Source organism: Typopeltis vanoorti, chromosome 15, assembly GCF_054136105.1.
Source record: "Typopeltis vanoorti isolate ZY-2024b chromosome 15, IOZ_Tvanoo_1.0, whole genome shotgun sequence".
Classification (NCBI taxonomy): Eukaryota; Metazoa; Arthropoda; class Arachnida; order Uropygi; family Thelyphonidae; genus Typopeltis; species Typopeltis vanoorti.
The window spans coordinates 73,397,550-73,419,353 of NC_143563.1; the positions used below are offsets into that span (position 1 = coordinate 73,397,550).

The 21,804-nt window shown below is 34.6% G+C and overlaps 1 protein-coding gene across 1 annotated transcript in view; it reads left to right on the forward strand.

The window, feature by feature from the left end:
• Positions 1 to 21,804, forward strand: part of LOC150098884 (proclotting enzyme-like) — a 53,687-nt gene that overhangs the window by 16,889 nt on the left and 14,994 nt on the right. Inside the window, exons 3-6 of the mRNA XM_090405607.1 lie at positions 1,639 to 1,826; positions 4,992 to 5,352; positions 17,251 to 17,324; positions 21,135 to 21,250. Coding sequence (XP_090261733.1) covers positions 1,639 to 1,826; positions 4,992 to 5,352; positions 17,251 to 17,324; positions 21,135 to 21,250 — 739 coding nt within the window. The remainder of the gene's footprint in view (positions 1 to 1,638; positions 1,827 to 4,991; positions 5,353 to 17,250; positions 17,325 to 21,134; positions 21,251 to 21,804) is intronic.

The following is a 21,804-nucleotide window of genomic DNA, read 5'->3' on the forward strand; positions in this document are numbered from 1 at the left end:
GACACTTGTTCAAAACAACAGCGAACAACAAAAGTACTGCATCAAAAAATAAATAAATAAGATTTGCTCGACCAGTTAAACAGTAGATAACTTGAAGTACATCAACTTCCTGAAGGCAAGAAAGGTAATTGTCCTGCTTTAGCCTTTCGCTAATGTTCTGTGAAAGGTGTTTGACCTACATGGGAGTGTTATCATAAACGGAATCAGCGTCTCTCTTGAATGAGGATTTCTCTAAATAGGGTGTTGTGTCAGTGTCCTATATCTTACGGGAAATTTTTAAGCTGTAATAGCTTCTAGGGGAAAACCCTATCTGATACTCTCAGGAATTATGTTTATAGGCAAGCAAACAAGCCTTTAATTACGATTTAAAATAAAAAAAATTAAAAAAAAAAGGAGGGATAAACATTTTCTTATTGGTTAACTGGATAAATATATCCTAAAAAAATCGAAAATAGTTGATATCATTATGCTTTAAGAATGTGCATATTACATGCGTTAACTAAACATTTATAGCGCATTCAATTTGTCAAGAGTCATGGTAGTGAATGCAGGTGCTGACACTTATTGCGAGAATCACTCAAGCCCATAACTCCAGTTTCAAATCGAATCGATTAAGCATTTTTATTTGACGGAGAAATTCAGCAGAAGACAGCTCAAGCTGTGTTTGATTTAGCTGTATTGAGAAGCGGTTACGCGGCAGCAATCGTTTTAATTGCTGAGAATCTAAAACGCTTTCTGAAATTCCAGCAATACATTGATAAGACACACACACACACACACACACACACACACACACACACACACACACACACACACACACACACACACACACACACACACACACACACACACAATGCTATGTTTCTTTTGAAAATTTATCGTTTAAGTATTTAGCAAAAACGCCAGCAAGTTGGCCAACTTTCTCTTTATTTCTATTTATTTTTTATGGTCTTTAAATCAATAGCTGATTACTTAACTTCCATAACAACTAGCTGCCGGTATATTAGGTGGCAGTTAATGTTCATAGAAAAAAAATCATTCATTTTATTCTGGTCTACATCGAAATTAGTCCTAAGATTAGGTTATGCAATTAGTATTATTATAAACGGCACAACTGTAAAACTTTCATCACAGCATTTCTTTGTATACGACATGAATTAGCTTCTGTAACTTAATTGTTCTCCCCCCCCTCCTCCAATCTTCTTATTTTGGCTGGTAACACTTCGTTGTGCATCTGTCTCTGAAAAAGTTCCTTTGCGTCTCCTTCCTTTCTACCACCAGAAGATGAGTTAGCCCCTCTCATACGGTGGTAGAAAGGTTTTCATCCCACAAAAGAGGCGATCGGCTAGAATGTCTTCATGCAATATATAGATCCATATAGATCTAGGACACTAGAGGAATATGGATTAATCACCCTATTTCGTAGCACAGAAAGATAGTAAAACAGAACAATATATTGCAAGAAACATGCGTTGGCAAACAAATCACTAATAAAGCGAATAAATATATTTTAAGATTAACAGAATTGTATGTAAATGAATTTAGAGCATTAAAATATTTATATGTTAAAACGAAAAGAAAAAATATTTCTGCAATCCTTATACATACATTTATTTGTTTGTTTTTGTTTCCCTTTAGTTAACCAAATTGGTAAGGACTTGGCATTGGCTCTTAGTAATAATAACCATTGTCGTACTCCTGACGGATTTTCTGGAAAATGTGGTGACATTAACAGATGCCCGTACTTGATTTTTGATCTCGTAAAACTTCGTCAATCAGTCTGTTTTAGAAATCTCCTGCTGCCAGGAATATGTTGTCCAGTACAGGTACGTTTTTATATGATTTTTAATATGCAGAATGGTTATAAATGTACCCCACTCATCACGAAGAACCTTAATTAGGTCCTCTAAATTGTGCAAATTCGATTGTTACAGCTAAGTACGCATTATTCTGATGGAAGAAAATTTGCTATTTACGGCCCATAAGGTTCGCGCGGTTCCTAGGACACTCTTTCCCCAGGTATGGGCGCTTCGCAACCATATGCCTGCGGAAGGAGTGTCCTATGTTCGATCCCCGTCGACGACGTGAGAGCTTAAGGATCTTTCTCAGATAGCCAAGTTAACCGGTCTTGGGCATGGACAGCAGGGTTTTTTACCACCAGTTTATCTGGGGGAGTTTTCATCCCGCAAGCAGGCAAACCGGACACGTGAACACACGCATCTACAGACATAGGACACACCGGGAGGCATAGGGCTAGCCACCTTTTCCTCGGGACGGGTAGGAAGGACTAAGGAGATAGCCCCGTAACAGGCCACTAGGCCTAATACGTGAAGGGAAGAAGACGGCTCACAAGTTTCCCTGTCCCCTCTTCTCAATTGTAATATGAGTAGCACCCTTCAAGGGCATACTAAATACACTCTAGGGATTTTTCCCCCTCATTCGAGGGTACAGCAGTAAAACAGTTCTCAGGTTACGCTAGTTAGTACACGAGACGAACCTGATAGTAACAATTCCCGATCTGCTAGCTATAAATCCTGATGCCACTTGCTCTGCCAGTTCGTGCTTAGAAGGATTCAGGTATGGTGGTATGAAGCGGTATTGAGGTAGATAATAGTTGTTGAAGTCGCCAGTCGAGATTCCATTCGAAGTAATAAGTCTAGTTTTGATCACTGTAGGTGGTAGTCGTGCATAACGTTCATACTGCTGTTGAGGCTGCGAATGTTCGTGAAATAGATATGGAAACTTTTCTGTGAGGATTCTTAATGTTCGTTGTTGTTGCTTTTTTGCAATTTTTGTTGAATTTTTTAAATGTTTCTATGAGAGAATTTTGTGATCTGCAGTGAAACCGTATTTCAATAAGATGTGCATTCCTTGAAGCACATCTCTTTGTAACTCAGACCAAACTTGATCCAAGTTTCATGCATACACAGCCAATTTCAGTATTATGTTTTCTGGCATTACAAGGTGCTACATTGGGGCGACCTCCGTAACTTCTTTTCTTTTCCATGGTCTGACTACTGCTTCAGTTCTCCCGATCCAAACACCTACACAGACCGAATAACAGATGTAATTCTAACTGGAATGAATGCCTTCATCCTTCGCTACCCCTAAAGCCTTGGTTCTCCAACCAGTATTCCAAGACAATCCAAGAAAAAATTTCAGCACCTCACAAATGACTTGAGAATAAACCTTCAGTCACACTCAGCCTATAATGCAGCTTTGAACAGCTATTTTAAAAAATACTAAATTTTAATCCTATTTTGAAAAGGTCAAAGTTCCTGATCCGGCAGTCGAGCCTTCTAGTCTCTAGCCAAAGCTATCGGATGTAACTTCTACTTGCCCATCTTCCACTTCTCTCACATCTAGATAGATAATACTGTTGTAATATCAACCAAGGGCTAATCGACTGATATCATTCTTCTCTTTCAATTCCTGCATTGATGACCATGGCAAAATACCGACTCCACTCTGTCAAGAATTACTGGCTTCATACCACGTTTAGTTTTCTGCCTGGTGGTATACTGTGCTTCGAAATTAACACCTATCCTATATTGCCTCTTGAATCTTTCCTACTCGACTGGAATCTTCCCCACAGCATGGAAACAAGCCTCCATTCAGTTCATTTCAAAAAAAGGTGATAAAAATTCATCTAACAATCTACTGTCCAGTTGTTGTCTCAAAAACTATGGAGAAGGTCATCAACAGCCAACGTTTACTCCATCTGGAGGTTCACCAGCCATTTAGTCCAAATTATTTAATCCAAACTTATCGAACGAAGTTCTCCACCTCTTCCTCCATTTCACTATCTTTGTTCTCTGAAACTGCCCCTCCCGTCCCCAAAGACTACAGCCTTTAACTATTCAAAAAATATATCAACAAATTACTTTTTATCCACATTCGGCACTGATGTGCAATAAGTCTTGTGACCTTTCATTTGTTTGTCAGATATTTAAAAAGAAATATAAAGAAAGAAAAGACAAAAAGTAGAGTGCTTCAAAAAGTTAGATTTCTTTCATATAGTTAAACCTGTTTGTATTGTACGCCCATAGTTCACAGAACCGGGACTGGCAGATTGCCAAGAATAGTCAATTCATGCTGAAGGGGAGAAAGAAATAAAGGATGTACGAATTGGTCACAACACGCGAAATCACGTGCTTTATACGTAAAGTTTTCCAATTGTTATACAAGCAAAATAGTTACCACTTTAAAAACTACAATATTAATAAAAGGAAGGTTAATTTTCCGACGTGTAATAATAAACAACTCATCCCACAAGCCGGATTGATTACCCTATTATCGGAATAGATTCTCCTTCTTCAGACATACACAGAAGTGTCGAAGGGTCTCGCATTTGCGGGGCGTACAGTAGATATGATAATCCAAAAAGAACGAATCTACACAAAAATTCTATTGACTGCAATAGCAAGTATAGGTGTCTTGCTTGTAATTGTGTGCAATGGTGCACCCAGGGGAAGGGGCTTCCCCCCTCAAAAAAAAAAAAAAAAAGAAAAGGAAAAAAACACTAGAAAATTTTTCCAAAACTCTTTTCTTAATTAAAATTCATTTTTTATTTATGTTGTGTCGTGTCTTCTATTTCTATACTACTTATGAATTAGCAGTCACATAAGGTGGGAATACCCTACAGCTCTCTGGAATCACGGCCGCTGTGAACGCAAGGCGAACGAAGTAGTGCTCGGGTGGCCCGAGTGCTACTTCGTTTGCCCGAGCCGGGCCAAAGAAGATCACGGGTATCATTTATTGGCGATCACTGCAGATGCTCAGTCATAGGTCGTATGCAATGCGTAGTGTGTATTCTCAAATCGACTACTCAACTCGGCACTCCCAAGATTAAATCTTGAATACTCCCCCCCCCCCCCCCAAGATTAAATCCTGAGTACGTCACTGATTATATGTGTGTGTGTGTGTTATTTTAACTAGGGGTACAATATGACCGTATTGTTCATTAATAACCTTCTTTATTCCTTTTACAGATTACTTCTTCTTCTACTACTACCACCACGACTACAACCACGTCAACTACTCCTAAGCCCACCACTAAATCATCTAGGCCAAACGCTAGTGTTATAAGTCAAAAGGTAGATGTGACATCCAGTTCAACCACAACTATAAAGCCTACACCACCAACAACAAGTACTACCACAACTGCAACAACCAAAAGACTTACTACTACTACGACGACAACGACGTCTACTATGGCAACAACGAAAGTTAAAGCAATAGCTACAACTGAATCTCCTCGATCGCTATTATCACCTTCTACTAGTATAGCATCTTCAGTGCCATCGATAATTGCCAGTGCATCTACAGCCAATTTAACTGTTGAGCCTGAAAGTAAGTAATTAATAAATGACCTTATGTGTACATTACTCTTTCGTGGGTTAGATGCATATATATATATATATATATATTTAATGACTCCAAGACCAAGATAACATATAAAGATTTTAATGATAAATACTACTAGTTTCGGCATATAGCAGCCTTCTTCAGGTATTTATAAAGGAAAGGAATACTAATAAACATTGAATTTTTTAAACAAACTGGAAATTACAGGTACAAATTGCTTCACATAATCGATACATAAAAACGTTGTATTTTTTCAAGTTGTTCCAACTGGCGTGCCATTGTTTGTTGCAATTGTGCGTGCAGGTTCACGTGAACGCCAATATTGAATAACTGCAGCATGGCTATCTGGGATATATATATATATATATATATATATATCCCAGATAGCCATATTTTCATATATATATATCATGCTAATTATGTATAAAGACTGTCTATGTTGTTCATAGTCTTTTAACCCTCAATGTTTAGTGTTTTTTTCTTTTATAATGTCACCTGAAGAAGGCTGTTACAGGCCGAAACTAGTAGTGTGTTTATATTAAAACCTTTTTACTTAAATCTCGGTTCTAGTCATTCAATTTTTTCATAAAATATATATATATATATATATATATATATATATATATATATATATATATTAAAAAAAGTTCGAAAGTAAGTAATTAATAAATGATGACCTTATGTGTACATTACCCTTGCGTGGGTTATATATATATACAGGGTGTTCGGGATAAATTTGACATATTTATAATTAATTATATTTTTCCGTAAGTTACATGTATTAACACACACTTCTCTTCATTTAAAAGTTTGGACCCTTCTTCATTCATATACAAGATGTCAGAAAGGATGGATAGCTGGAACCCACCTGAATCATGGAAGAGAATAACTTGTATCATGATGATTCGTGCCCGCCATCAAAATAAGGATATTACGACTGCTGCCCAATGCTCCCTGAATACAGTAAAAACAATCAGGCATGAACTAGAGACTTGCAATGGTGACTACGAGGATGTAGCAAGAAGAAAGATCCCTAGCAGACGATCTGATTGCGTTCGTACAGCAGAATTCCTCGCAAATCTGCAGGAACAGGTGTTGAAGAACCCTGGCATTGGAATTCGGGCTTTGTTCGTGGAGTTGCTAACTGTAGTCAAGCCCTGGATAACAAGGGTAGCCAATGGTAGGCCGTATGTATGGCAGCAGGATTCGGCCCCTTGCCACACCTCTGGGAAAAGTCAAAAATGGTTGTCTGAAAATTTCTACGACTTCACCAGTCCAAATGTTTGGCCTCCAAACTCCCCAGACCTTAACCCCATGGATTATTTTGTATGGGGTGCAGTTGAAAAAGACACCAATCGCACTTCCAGTAATACAAAAGCCCAGTTAATGGATAAAATTAAAACAGTTTTTGCGGCCCTTCCCAGGGAGACTGTAGCATCAGCTTGTTCGAGGTTCCGAAGCAGAATTGAAGCTGTGATCGATGCTAATGGTGGTTATTTTGAGTAAATCTTGTTGATAGTATTGTAATTAACTCTGCCTGTAATGTTTTTTTGTCAGTTCATTAAATTTAATAGATACAAAGAAGATTTTCTTTTTCCTTACGAAACTGTCAAATTTATCCCGAACACCCAATATATATATATATATATATATATATATATATATATTAAAAAAGTTCGATAATATGTCCATAAAATCTGTGGTATGCACTCTTTTAAAACAGGCTTTAGTACGATTAAGAAAATAGATTCGAGTTTAATTTCTAAAAACTGACATTCTGAAATTAGAATTAATTTTTCAGATACCTTTACGATTTTCTAATAGCGATTGCAAAGTAAAAGGTCAGAATCCAGTCAAAAATAAGGCGAATATTTTTATGCTTTTTCATGAACTTCAGTGTTTCCTTCTACAAAATAAACTAATCTTCTAAACATCGCAAACATCCAAAGAAGCTTAGATGCAGCATTGTACTGTTTAAACCAGTTTCTGAACTCCCTAGTTCCGAAATATTTGAACTATTACGAAAACGTGCTTTCTTTTAACTAAATGTACTGTCTGCGCATGCTTAGAGCCATAAACGTACCTGATAACGAGATTATTCGCTCGTGTCTTCATTTTACTTTACACTTGTGCGTTAAAAATAAAAGCTGATATTCAGAATCAGTTTTATAAATGTAAACTTAAAGAATGCAAAATGGATGAAATGTACTCTTTAGTTCAGTAATTTCATTTAACGAACATTTATTTATTGTGAATATTTTCTCGCCACCATCTCCAAACAAAACGAGACTGTCTGCTTAATAAACTCAAGCCCGGCTGGTGGCGTGTACGAAGTGTGCAATATACACAGGCGCCACAGAAGAAAAATCGCCTAAAAGACGTCAAAAAATATGAGATAAGAGTTTAAACGAACAACGAATGGTACATATAATTATGAATGTACGTCGTCTTCCATTCTGTCCTCTTCAGTTCTTCCAGGAAACGAACAAATAAATTCTGAAATTGTATCCTGGACCCGATTATATCGCTTTAATTTTTGATTAAAATTTACGAAAATATACCTAAAATAGTTCATCTTTATTTTTTGATGTATCATAAATCAACTTATGATTAATTGTTGAGTTCTGTGTATGGGCCGTATCCTAATTTTAATCGGATCGGATGCATGTGGTTCGGCCCTAAAAGTCGGCTTGCTACTGATAACTCATTCTTCTCGACATTCGAGCCTGTTATATTAGCGGGCTGTTAGGGCGGCGTCAGCGACACAAAATAATCGGCGAACTCTCGAGTCCAATGCGAAACATTCTTGTAAAATTCTCTTATCTATTTTCGTTGAATCTTCAAAATTAATTTATTTATTAATGCAAAATTAATGTAAAGAATATTTGAATAAATCTCTTAACTTTATATTACTATTTTATATTATTTTGAAAAATTATATAACTTGGAAAAATTTGTATAAGCAGGACTAATCCGTAGGTAACATTATACTGTAAAGCGGTTTTCATTTGTTTTTCATTTCCTGTTCGTTTTATTCGCACTTTTTTCAAAAAAAACTTTTTTTGGAAAGGCGCCGAACATTAATCGCACACACAAGAAAAGTACTATGCGTCGGTCCTGCCTAAAGTGCTCTCAAGAACAGAATTATGTAATGTTTTAATCTACTCTGAGTGCTAATAATGCTCTAAGTTTTACATAGAACTGTCGTATTTCGGGTAGCATTTCCATCCGAAAGGTTAGAAGAAAAATACATATCAGTGGCGACCGGTGAAAATTTTAAGTGGGGTGCTGCGTATACAAAATAAAATAAAATAATTTTTTTTCCCTAATCAGTAACCAATTTATTAATAAATAAATTTACATATTAAAAATTGTTTTATTAAAAATATTTCACCCTCACCACGAACAAACACCAATAATAAAAGTTTCGTATCTCACAGAAATAACGCGCGCATGCATACAATTTATCTGTAAGCGACACTGCCCAAACGAACAGTGTCGGAATCACTTGTAACGTGGAATGAGAAGCGCAAACGAATATCGGCGAGTCTAACTGCAGTTGGCCGAATATGATAATTCCGACACTGCGTTAGATTGCAGTGCATTCGTGTCGTAATCTAAAGCGTTAATCGAACAATTCCAATTATTAACTATTCAATGAATATCAAAACATAAACTGTAACCTTTAACATGTTGTATTGCATTTATATAATGTTGTGAGCATTGTTATTATTTATAAACACAAACAAAATTTAATTTTTTCATTTTTTTCCTTGGGGGGGGGGATGCAGTGTCGCAGTGCTTATGTACGAGACGCCACTGATACATATTAAAAATAAGCTGACAATTGGAAAATGAGACAAAGAATACTCAAGTTAGCAGCTTATAATGACTATACAAAAGCCGATAAAACTCGGTATATTTTTTAAGCTACACTAATGTAAACCGCTTTGAGCAAAGAAATGAAATTTTCTGAACACGATGTAATAGATACTGTCTTAGTAGCTTGCTGCACCTTTGCCATATTTGTTGCAGTTGTATTAATCATTCTGTATATACAACAAAAAAGAAGGAGAAAAAAGGAAGAAAGAGAAAGAAAATGTTTATTTATAAATTTTATTAGACGATTTAAAAGTTTCTTACCAAACAAAACTTTGAACGGTAGCACGCTGAAATGCTGCTTCCCGATTCACGTAACAGCAGTTATTGACAACAAAGCGAGCAAAACTTATTTTCTTATTAAAACTTATTATTTGCTTGTTTATCGATCATAAACAAACAAAGCTATTTATTATATGAGGAGACCTACTTTAGGATTCTATATATATTAAGCTTCTATTATTATATTAATACATTGAGCAAAATTTATATTTTTGTTTTCCCAATGGTGTTGATAGTCCATAACCTTCTAAGCACACTTGGATTTCCTTACCGTTGTTCTGGGAGAGGGTGCTTGATCCAACACCTATGGTAATCTTGTTGTTGTTCTTTTTCTATAGCTTGTTTCCATCTCTTGCTGGATAAGTTAAGGGAGACGCGTATAGCATATGTGTATTTAAATTGCTTGTTTGTACTACGATACGGAAATTATGTGGAGCCTTAGTCACCTTTACCACTAGCACTGGTATGTATTACTTCACAGTAGTCCATAACGAAGTAACTATTGCAAAAGGTGACCTAAATTCACTGGTTCTTTCCCTTTGCTTGGTTTCAAAATCTGTATTCTGCTTTACTTTACTAATTGTACGCATATGCACTTCCACTCACTAACTCTTTCCACCTATCAGCATATACGCACCGCACTAAGTAAACAAACATATGTAAGAGCTAACAAATCTGAGTTTTTGAAAGTGATCTTGTTCCACATTGTCCTGAACACCATGGTGTTGCGCTATGTAAAATAATGACCTGAAGAACTATTTTTTTCCCTTTTATTAATGCTCATATTCTCTGTAAACATATTCATTATTAAACATCTACACTCTGCAACCTTTTTTACAATTCGGCTTCGAGTTGGCAGGAGGGTGGGAAACGCTGATTGTTGGGAATTAGCAAGAATGCATGCAGGTAATGGCATCAGCGGGTAGTATACTGGAATGATTAGAGAACTTCTCTCACCTAGTGACAACTATAATAGTTTCAAAAGATAGTCGACTCAGTAAAACCTTCTATTGCACCAGATTAAAATTCCCACCGGTATCGTATCTGTTAAATGCGAAAATACAAGAACGCGACATCTTTTGACAAAGATCAGGAACAAAAGTGTCAAAAGGTAACTACAGTATACTAGATGTAATCACCTTCTAAAATGTGATGTTCTCAGCACTTTTTTTTTTTTTTTTTGCCTTTAATTTGAAATTACGAATTTTCTTGTGTTTTCCTAAGCACATCGTAAATGCACTTTGTGATATTTCTTTAGATTGCCTGATCTTATTAACATATCTAACAGCAATTCTTTCCAAATGAAATGGGCAATAAAGAATCTTATTTTTAAATGTATTTTGATTTAAGAAAATTATGCAACATTGAAAGAAAGCTAAAAGTTTTTATGTTTTTTTTTTAAACGTCAGTTTAACATTAAGATGCTATCAATCTTTTATTAAGGATAAGTATGTGATACGTATGCCGGCCTGGTTGGCCGACTGATTAGCATTTGTGCAGGTTGCGGATTCGAATGCTGCTATGAGCATGGATGTTTGTGATCTTCTTTAGGTGGTAGATGAATATCATCGCCAGGTGTAAGAACACCGTCCCACTTATTGGAGGCCTGAAGTGGCTTGAAAAAATGCCGTGTTTGGTCTCTAGAGTAGGGTCTCTAAACTATGTAAAAAAAGTCAAAAACACTAATATGAGCCGAGCCACGGTACAAAATGTGCTACAGGTTTACAAATAACTTTTCTAGACTAGACTTCTTCCTGACTAGAATAGGAGAAAAATCATAGGCAGTTGCACTGTATTGGGATAGCGAACATTTTGTGCTGCAGCTTAGGCAGAATATTAATAACAAAATATGGGGACAAAATGGAAGTGAGAAATTTGAAAACACATTTCTGTATGATAAGTATGTTGTCAGTTGAATGAACCGCCCACAATCAGTTTGCTGATTCCATAGAGGGTGCAATAATAATAATAATAATAATAATAATAATATTTTTTTTATGACTGACTGATGCAGTGCAACTGTTTGGGGGTGTTCGGACGTTTATGTGATCTACGCAGGAAGCAGTGATAGTATTTCCGAATATTTCTTCTCTAGTACATGATGTTATTGTTGGTATTAGGTTATACATGGATAGCGTGTCTAGGTATTGTAGAGTGTTGTTCTGGTTTTCGTTTGCAATATTTATGTTTATGTCGCCGTTTATCATTAGGTATTCGGTTGAGCATATTTCTTGGCGTGAAAGCCAGCAATTGAGTTCGTGCAAGAATTTTATCATGTTTAAGTTTGGTGGTCTGTAAATAGCATTTAGTATTATGGGATGCTGTCTATTGGTGGTATCAATGATTTCGATGCGAAGGATTTCAGCATGCTCAAACTGATAGACTTTTGCTATTAATTTATGTTCGATAAATATTAGTATTCCACCCCTCTTTTTGTTTGGCGGCATGATCTATGTTGTTGGAAGCCTGGAATTTGGAAAGCAGTCGCTTCGTCCTTAATTATGGATATTTCTGTTAGGACCAATATATTAATAATACCGGTGTAATTCCTCAGATAAGCCTGTAACAATAACCAATGTTTTTGGATGCTTCTGATGTTAATATGCAAGATTGAGAGTCCTCTCGCTTGTACTATGCGTTGTTTCCATGCATGCATCAAGCGATTCGAAAGTACAATTGCTGATGTGTTCGGTGTGATTACATCTATCTGATGGTTCACATTCATTTTTGTTGTGTTGAGGTCTTCTTTTTGAACTAAATTGGAATCTTTTATTTCATTCCTATCTATGTCTTCCGAGCTTTTTATTTGTATAGACTTTGAAGTTTGTGACTTTCTCAAGAGTATCTTGCCGTCTTTGATCCACAAAAATTGATAATATTTTGCTTTTCTTGCTTGGTACATCAGATTCTGATTGAAAGGTGTTAAATACTCAGATAGAAAGAGTGGTGTATTGTCTTGCGTTGCGTTTAAGTCCTTGACAACTGTTTTTTTCAGTCTGCTGGCTTTAATGAGATTGTCTCTTGTAGCCTTGCTTGTCAGACGAACTATGACTGGTGTGGGTCATGGCGAACCTTGTTTTTTTGTTCTTCCTGGGAATTCGATTTATGATCTGAATATCATTATGCTGTAGGGGGATGTCAATTGCATGACCTAACTTTATAACTACGTCTCTGAGATTTTCTGTGGATTCACTTTCTAGAAGACCGTTTATGGCAAGGTCTTCTTTATGTTGTTGTTGATTTAAAAGTTCGTATTGTAGTTTCAGGGAATTAAATTCTTGACGGAGTTCGGATGTGTCTTTTATCAATTTGTGTTGCCTGTCAGTTAGTACGTTAATGCTGGTTTTAATGTCTTTTACCGTTTTTAAGACTTTTTCGACTGTTGTATTATTAAATTTAACAAACTCTTCATATTCGCTAATTTTTTTGGTTATTTGTTTATTCTGTTTATCAAATAGTTCTTGGACAAGATCTACTAAGCTGGCTTTTATATTTTCTAAACCCTTTTCTAGTAATAAATTTACGGAATTCAAATTATAAGACGACTCACCGGTTTTTTTTTGTCTGTTCAATTCATCGTTCGGTTCTGCCTCCAGCGTAATCAGTTGCGCCGTGGGTGGCGGCGTTTCTTTGTTCTCTCTGCAGTTTAAGCATTTCCATTCCTCTCGTTTGGCATTGGATTTGCGTTGCCATGTTGTTTCTGAAAGTCCGGAACATGTAAAGTGAAGATTCCTAAGGCATTTCCTGCAGGTTATATGACTTCCGTCGGACGGTAATTCCTCCAGGCACTTGTTGCACTTCATGACTCACCTTTCTTCCCTTGGACAACTGTAAAGATGGCGAATAATAATAATAATAATAATACTTCAAGTTGGTCCTACAGCAAAAATCAAAGAAATTAGAGCAGCATTTCCCAGACTGTGTTCCGCGAAACATCAGTTCCGTAAAAAATCGTAGTTTTTAATCCGGTTAAAAAATAAAATGAACAAATTTTACAAATTTGTAACATAAACTACTTTTGTATCATTATAATGTGTAACGTTTTTTTTTTTTCCGGTTATCAATATACTGTCATAGACCAATAATTAAACACACCGCGGAATATTTTATTTGGGCAGATTTTGCATAGAGAAGTATGTGTAGAAGTAATGGACTTCCACGCAAAAAATATCAATGTAGTGATCTAATATGCCATTCGTATGCGATTTAGCCTGGGTTGAGAAAGAGAGATAAGCAGATTATGCATCGCTCGGGGGAGGGGGGGATGAAACAAAATAGCCTTTCGCTGACACGTTCTTGCATGTTCACACAATTCTGGTGGTTCAGAGAATATGTGTTCTGTAAATATATTGCGAGATGAAAAGTGTTCCGTGACTAAAAAGTCTGGGAAATACTGGTTTAAAGTTATATGTTTGTGAAGGTAAACGACCTTCAGCTGATATATTTAGAAAATAAATTAACCTCTTTCATTAAAACTAGCAAGTCACCTGACAATTGAAACATTGAAACAAACAGAAACCGTCTTTGCTCTATCGGATCTATATAGACCGACTGGGTCCAACTTCGTCCTGAAGCAAGAAATATAAAAAATTATATAAAGGAAAGTTTTGTTAAAAATTAAAAAAAAACTTTATAAAGTGGTTTCCTATTTTTTAAATAAATATATTATTTGATTTTTAATATATTTAATAGCCTTGAATGGCCTTGATACTTCAATGAAAATTTTAAAATTAAGTCAAAATTTATTTAAAACAAACCCCTTAACAATATAAAATCTGATGTCTTTGTGAATAAAATGCATATTCTTACTATAAAAATTGCCATTTATGCTTAATAAATGTTTACTTGAATGATAAATGCACGTAAACACAAGAAAGATATTTAATTAACCATATATTTCGGTCTGGAAATAGCAGACCATCCTCGGTGATATTACAAGAACAGTTATAAAAAATACAAGCTAGAATACTAACAATAGATCGTTTAAAATAGAACACACCGCATGATGTTATATCACTAAGTATGAAACGGAATATTTTGAAGTAGAGACATGATTAAAAAAAAAAATTAATGAGTAATCTTGATTAGACTTTCCCAGATTTTTGATATAGATATACAGTCATTTCTATTTCTATTTCTATTTCTATTGCTATTTCCAGACCGAAATATTTGGTTAATTAAATATCTTTCTTGTGTTTATGTGCATTTATCATTCAGTCTTATGTCAGAAGTATCTTAAAACAGCAAATGTTTACTTGAATAATCTGGACTTAGATCTTTTTATGCATGTTTCCTACGTGCTATATATTGAAAAGGGAAAAATATTTTTTTAAGAATGATAGAGTATAAATCGATCTTAAAAAAAAAACTCATAAGTGTTTGTCCAAGTTGAGAAAAGCCTTCTGGGTATTAAATATTCACTACCGATTTATCATTAGAACAAATAGGATACGATTGCGCCCTCTATAGAGTCAACGACTGACTTTTTTAGAACAACGAACTAATAAATTAACATTCATCACAGTTATATCAAAAAAAAAATAACAAATTTACTAGGTTAACCAGAAAAATGCATATTATATATTAGAAACCTTTCCAAAGTTATTTTTTCTCTCTCATTATATCATTAATAAACAAAGAATTATCTTTTAGTATTTTCCTGATTCTGTCACCGTAACATGTAACATAGAGGTAGAAAACCTGACTTAATGAACGCGACTACTCAGTATTTCTTTAGACAAATAAATTAATTACTCCACAAAATGTGTGCGTTCTGCTTTGGTCTCTAGAGTAGGGTTACCGGATTGTCTAACCCTTAGTCAATTTAAAAAATAAATAAATAAATAAATAAAATAAAATAAAGACTAAATATCATATTTAATGAAACTCGAATACCAAAACCTTTAAGCATCAACCTTAATAATATAATCTAGAAGATACAATTACAAAACTGCAAGTTTCGAAACCCTAAGAAATCATTAATTGTTCTCCCACTTAAAGGATCAAATTGAGAATCCAATGCTCGACGACAAGTTGCTCAATTATTTTCTTTGCAATCCGCATGTAACTCATTGCGGTATGGATTCTTTAGGAGCTGAAAGCTGTAAGACATCAGATCAGTATTGTAGTAGGTTTCATCACATATATTTTTATTTATTTTTACAGATCATATTTATATTATGTTGTAAATTTAATTAATGACAAAAAGTTTCTCATTTTCTGCAGTCATTTTGCCAAAATATGAAGCTAAATATTCCAATATATTTGGAATATTTAGAATATTGTAAATATTCCAAATATGTTTATCGGCTAACTCAGTGGTTCTCAAACTTTTTACCTCTGGCCCTCCACCTGACAAGAGAAAACACTGTCATCCCCCCCCCCGCCGGTTTTATTTATCAAACTGGAAGTCATACTAAGTTTGACGTTTTATTCAGTTTATTTTGTGTTTTCTACATACTATTTAACAGTTTTTGACACAAAAACTGTTAAATTTGACCCAAAAACTGTCAAGTCAACTTCAAGAGGTAAACAAATCAGCACAATTGCACTGAAACAAGAGCCAATGAGATGTCATTAAGTCGCTGCTTTCAGCTGCTCGTGTATAGTGCTGCCTGGAAGAGGATGCGGCTGCTGCCGAACATCAACACTGTCCTCTGGCACACGCGTTTTATAAGTGCGAGTGAAGAAAATAATTATTAGTTATTTGAAATTCATGATAATTAAAACCTGTATCATCAAAAGTTTTTCTTTCTGTATTTTTATTTGTTATTATTTTTAAAACTGATTTAGGGCAGTTTTAATTTTTATCTGTAGGAAAGTATGCCGCGCCCCTGGAAGTTGCGCCCCACAGTTTGAGAACCACTGGGCTAGCTGATATCTTTTACGAAAATAAACTTCTTGTTATGAAGTTTATTTTCGTATTTTTTTTTGTCATATTCATATTGTGCATTTCCATATTAACACAACTGATCATTTGTGGTGCTTGTGGAAGCGGAATTTGTTTTCATAGCGTTAGGCCGCCAAAAGTGAAACCGTTATAGGTTCAATTCTAATTGCGGATTAGAAGTTTTTATATTTATTTATTAATATATAATAAGAGTACATTCCCGTTAATCGATCTTTGGCATAAGTATGTTTTAATCTCCCGGAAACTTGGGGTTTTGATCGCTTTACTAAAGAAAATCGAAAAACTCGCACTGTTCCAGTCAATAATATAAACCTATTAGGGTTTATGACCACAAGGTGGCAGCAGTTGCCTCCGTGTTTTCTCTCCTCCTGCTTCTAAAATCCTTGGGCTCAGCTATCCGAAAGAGCTCCCTTATTTCTCTCTATTCTTTTTTGATTTCTTTATCATTATTATTTCCAAGAACTATCATATTCATAGCGTGAACCACTGAGATTTTTAGTAGTTCCTTTACTTATACATGTGAGGGAACTTTTCTCATTCTCTCTCTTCTCATTTACTTTTAAAATATCTGATATTTCCCTAAATTTTTAATTTTTTTTTTTTTTTCCAAAAACGTTTTAACAATAGTTAAAATATTTCGAGACTTGGCACTCGTTTCATTTTTTTTCTGTTAAATGCCATAATTTCATAATATACCCTGTATATCGAGAGAATTTTTTTTCCCGCTAATTCCAATTTATTTCCTCAATCATAACAAATGCTAATCTATAGCATTTAAATGGTCATTCTTAAAAAGAAGTTATTATTTGCAGTTTGTGGAGTAGGAGGCAGGGAATCAAGGATAGTAGGTGGTCACGACGCCAGTCCGGGACAGTGGCCATGGATGGTAAGTTTCTCTCAATTTCTTTCTTTTATATTTCTGAATATAATTTAATTAAAGAAATTATGTTGTTAGGACATTTTATTGTACTTAGAAATATAGTGTACAGACCCTGTTTTTCCTTAATATAAAAACGTAAATAGTCCTGACAAAAAACAAAACAATAAAACAGGAACTTTTTATTTTTTTATTGAAAACTTTTAATTACCATTAAATTGATTTCATTTATAATTGAAATCTGATATTTTAAAGACGGTTCGGGTTAACTTATATTCATATTCTGAGGTTTTATGGGTATTTTGTGTCCAAATTCCACAACTCTATGTATCTTTAAAAATATACTTTGCATACTTCCACCAGGCATATTAATACACATTGAGTTTTTTTCACAATAACACGATCATCTACTTAGCTAATAGATGAATTATACCGTCACATATTCTTCTGCTCCTTCTCCGAGTATGAAAACTTGCCTTCAATGGTTTTATGAGCGCCTTTGGAGAAAAAGTAGCTCTAATACTTCTCCCATTAGAGGTCGGACACTAAAACTGATGCAGAAAACTTTTAATGAGCACTTTTGAAGGGGGCTGCCTTAAATTAAATGTAAAATCGGGGGAATGAAAGTTATGCAATTTAAAGAAAAATGTGAGTTGCGTTATAACAAACCTTTGGCAATTTAAAATCTATTTAAAATGCAGTGCTTGAACAAAGCTTGTCCATAGTAAAATTTCTCTTTATCAAACTTCAGAAGCCTCTCTAGCTCCGTAATATCGGAGATCACAATCAATTAACAAACATAATTTGCCAGCAAAGGTTGGTCGATTGATAGAGCCTCTGCTACGAATGGCTCACGCAAAAAGTTAAGCAAGTTTGAGCGCGGTTAGTAGTTGGAAGGAGCCAATCGTTCGATACTGTTGGCACACTCTCTCTCTCGATGAATCTTTGGACTCCCTGGAGGTGTCACAATAATAATAATAATACTCTGACCCTGTAGCCATGACGGCTAAGCCCGTACAAACAGCCACAAACCTAACCAACCAACCACAAAAACTACAGTTACAGGTTCACTTTATCGATGTTTATGACCGTTATACACAACAGGAACATAACTGTAATGAGCGAACATGGTGCGATTGCGCAAATCATGTGCAGCCTTGTATTAGCCCACTGAAAGTGCTCATTTTCAGAACAAATTAGCTGGAAACTGACAGAAGAGGAAGTCCGTTGTTGCTTCAAAGAATAAGAAATTCGGAGAATTCAAATTCGAAACGTAAAATCGCGAAAGTTTTATTTAAAAAAAAGTAAAAATCTGGGAAAAACTTAGCTTTTAACTCTTAAAAAATTGCCTAAACATAAATCGGAAACCTTAAACACAAAACTTGACATCTCCTAGGAACATTCGGCTGAGAACGAACATAAAACGCGTTACTTCAAGATAAATGTAATAGGCACTGTGGAGAGCACAGTGCCTATTACATTTATCTTGAAGTAACGGAGAGCACAAATTTGAAGATAATGCATTAGTTAGGAAGTATCTCCCTATCAGTATCCTTTCTCAGATGGACCAGGTGGAATCTCACTAATTGAAATGTGAGAAAATTGCTTGTAAATATCCTTAACAAATTAAAGGAATAAGAAGAGATAAATCCCTTAGCATTCATCTCTTTATAGACCGTAGTCCAAAGTTGTAGTGATATAAAGTGATATAATTCATTTTCATAACAACTTAACGTAGGGCGGTTTTTTTTTTTTTTTTTTTTTTTGTACTGTGGATATTATAATTTTGTTTTTTCTAACCTGGACACTAAAATGATTTACCTAAAGCAAAAAAAAAAAAAAAAAAAAAAAAAAAAAAAAACACTAAGATGATTTGACAAATTTTAATTCAGATTTTATGTATCAAATTTCATTAACACTCAATCCTTACTTAATTATTACCATCTTTCCGAATCGTTTTACCAAATTTTGCATCCACAGATGATCCGAATGAAGTGAAAATTCAGATTGTCGACAACTTTTCATAAAGATTCTAAATACTTGATTCCATCAAAATCCATCTAACCAGAACTGAGTGAAAACATGCTTATGGAAACAATTATTGACAGTTTTACAAAACGAATCAAAAATGGAGGAGGATGAATTTATGATGCAGATCCCTCTACCTTTTTTAGGTGATGGCAAAAATAAAGAAAGTAATAATAATAATAAAAATTATTTTTTATTTTTTTTTTACCCATTGGAAAGTTTTAGAAGAAAATGAGGGGCAAATCAAAAAGGATCGGAAATGTAATCTCTGTGGGTGAGATCTCTAAAGCTACTAAGAAAATTTATTATATTTTTTGAAATCATGGTGAATCCAATATTCTTGGAATTCTTAGTTCTGCTTAATATCAGTTCCTGAATCCGAACTGTTGGGCGCAAATTCAAAGAGAATTTCCTGCTAAGAGCTCTTTAAAAAATAATAAATAAATAAACGATTAAGACCTATCTTGTCCTTGTCATCCATTAAATTTTAAAGTTTTAAAGTAAGTTCTAAAACTTAAGCGTCGAATATTGCAGTGTCGATGGTTGAGCGAAGTTCGAATTCCATCTAGGATGCAATAAATATAAGGACTTTTCAAATAATCTGATATGGAAATTTTTTCTCCCGTGAAACAGACATACATAATTAACACATAATATACTGGCCTCACCCGTTGTCTTTTGTGTAATTGTAACGGCACAGTAATCCGAAATTTAAGACTATGTATTGTGTGGCACACACATGCGCATACACACCACTAGAATTTTTGTCATTCAGAGCAGTTACCCTACAATTAAGGAATTATGGTCAGATGCGCATGACTCACCACCAGGAGCGGCTTGCATAGGCACTGTGGAACTGCAGCACCCCAATTTTTCTCGATATATAAATATATTTATTAATTTATTTATATTTGCTTGTAATATTTAAGTTTATCATCAACAATCCTATACAATTCTCTTATTTTGTGTAAAAAATAATAAAAATTCATCTTGTAGCACTTAGGAGGGCGAAGGACGCTAGCTGCACTGTGTTTACCACAGTGCCATATTGAGATGCGAGCTATTAGCGTAATGCAGCACTGTCCATCGTGCAGTTCCACTGTTGTTTATGTGCAGTTTGCGGCAGTAGTAGAGTGTTCGTAGTGCTTATCGTGTTTACTCCGTCTCTTTAAATATTTGGACATTACAATTAAAGAATTTAATTGTAATGTCCAAAAATTGTAAATCCATTCCTTTAATTACAATTAAAGGAATGGATTTTATTTTTAAGTAATTTTGAATTATACTAAACTGTATAATTTTATTGATAATAAACAATATTTTTTCATGTTTAATTTTTTTAAAATTTTTGCCATAATTTTGATATTTTATCCAAACACATATGCACTGTACTTACAGTGTGTATGTATATTTCGAAAGTTGCAGCACCCCCACGATTTAAAGCCACGAGTCGCCACTGCTCAACACACAACCAAAATAGGCCGAATCCTAAAAGAGATCAAGCCTTACTATGCTCCTGTGACTCACTGGTGTACAGACCACTTATTATATTGTAATATTATACCATAATTATGTCGTTCACTTATCTAGAACAATTAACTGCACTTTGTGGGTACATATGAACATTCTTTCCCCTGTCATTATGTTCGCTTTGAATACTTTGAATTTCAAATAGTTAGAGCTCAGTTTCGAAACTTTAAACTATGGCTAACAATTTAACAAAACTCGATAATATGTAATACTTCTTTCATACATTTCATTTCTCTATATATTGTATGTATTGTTTTACAGGCAGCCATATTTTTAGATACTTTCCGTGGGAGAGAATATTGGTGTGGGGGAGCTCTAGTCAACCAACTGTACATACTAACAGCAGCACACTGTCTTTCAGACCCAAGGGGAAAGAGGTAGGTGTTTTGTTACTACAATTTATTTAAAGTACTCGGGGCGGAGGAAGGAATTATCTGAATAATTTTATTATTAAGTTTATCCTTTTAAGAATTTATTTTATTTTCATGTATTTATCGTCATTTCATATTTTTTCATTACATTTATTCATTTATGTTTCATATTCATTTATAAAAACGATCGCACACAATCACAAAAATGTGGACATCGCAATGTTGTAGAGTGAAGTCATTTATTATCAATGCAATGAACTTGAAGCAAACTTCGGACTAGTATCGAAGATCTTCTGCACTATTGCCTGTATAGCAAAAAAATAAAAATAAATAAATTAAATTAAATTTAAAAAAAGATTCAAAGCGAATTACACATTTTATTGTAGTTTGTAGCATATAATTTCATGCTTCAAATGGTTTTGCTACTAAAATTATCATTTAAATTAAAATTGAGAATGACATTCGCGAAAATATTTAATATTTTTTCCAGTTTTCACACACACACACACACAGAAAAAAAAAGGTCAGATGTAAATCAAACCTGCGATATGTCGACAAAT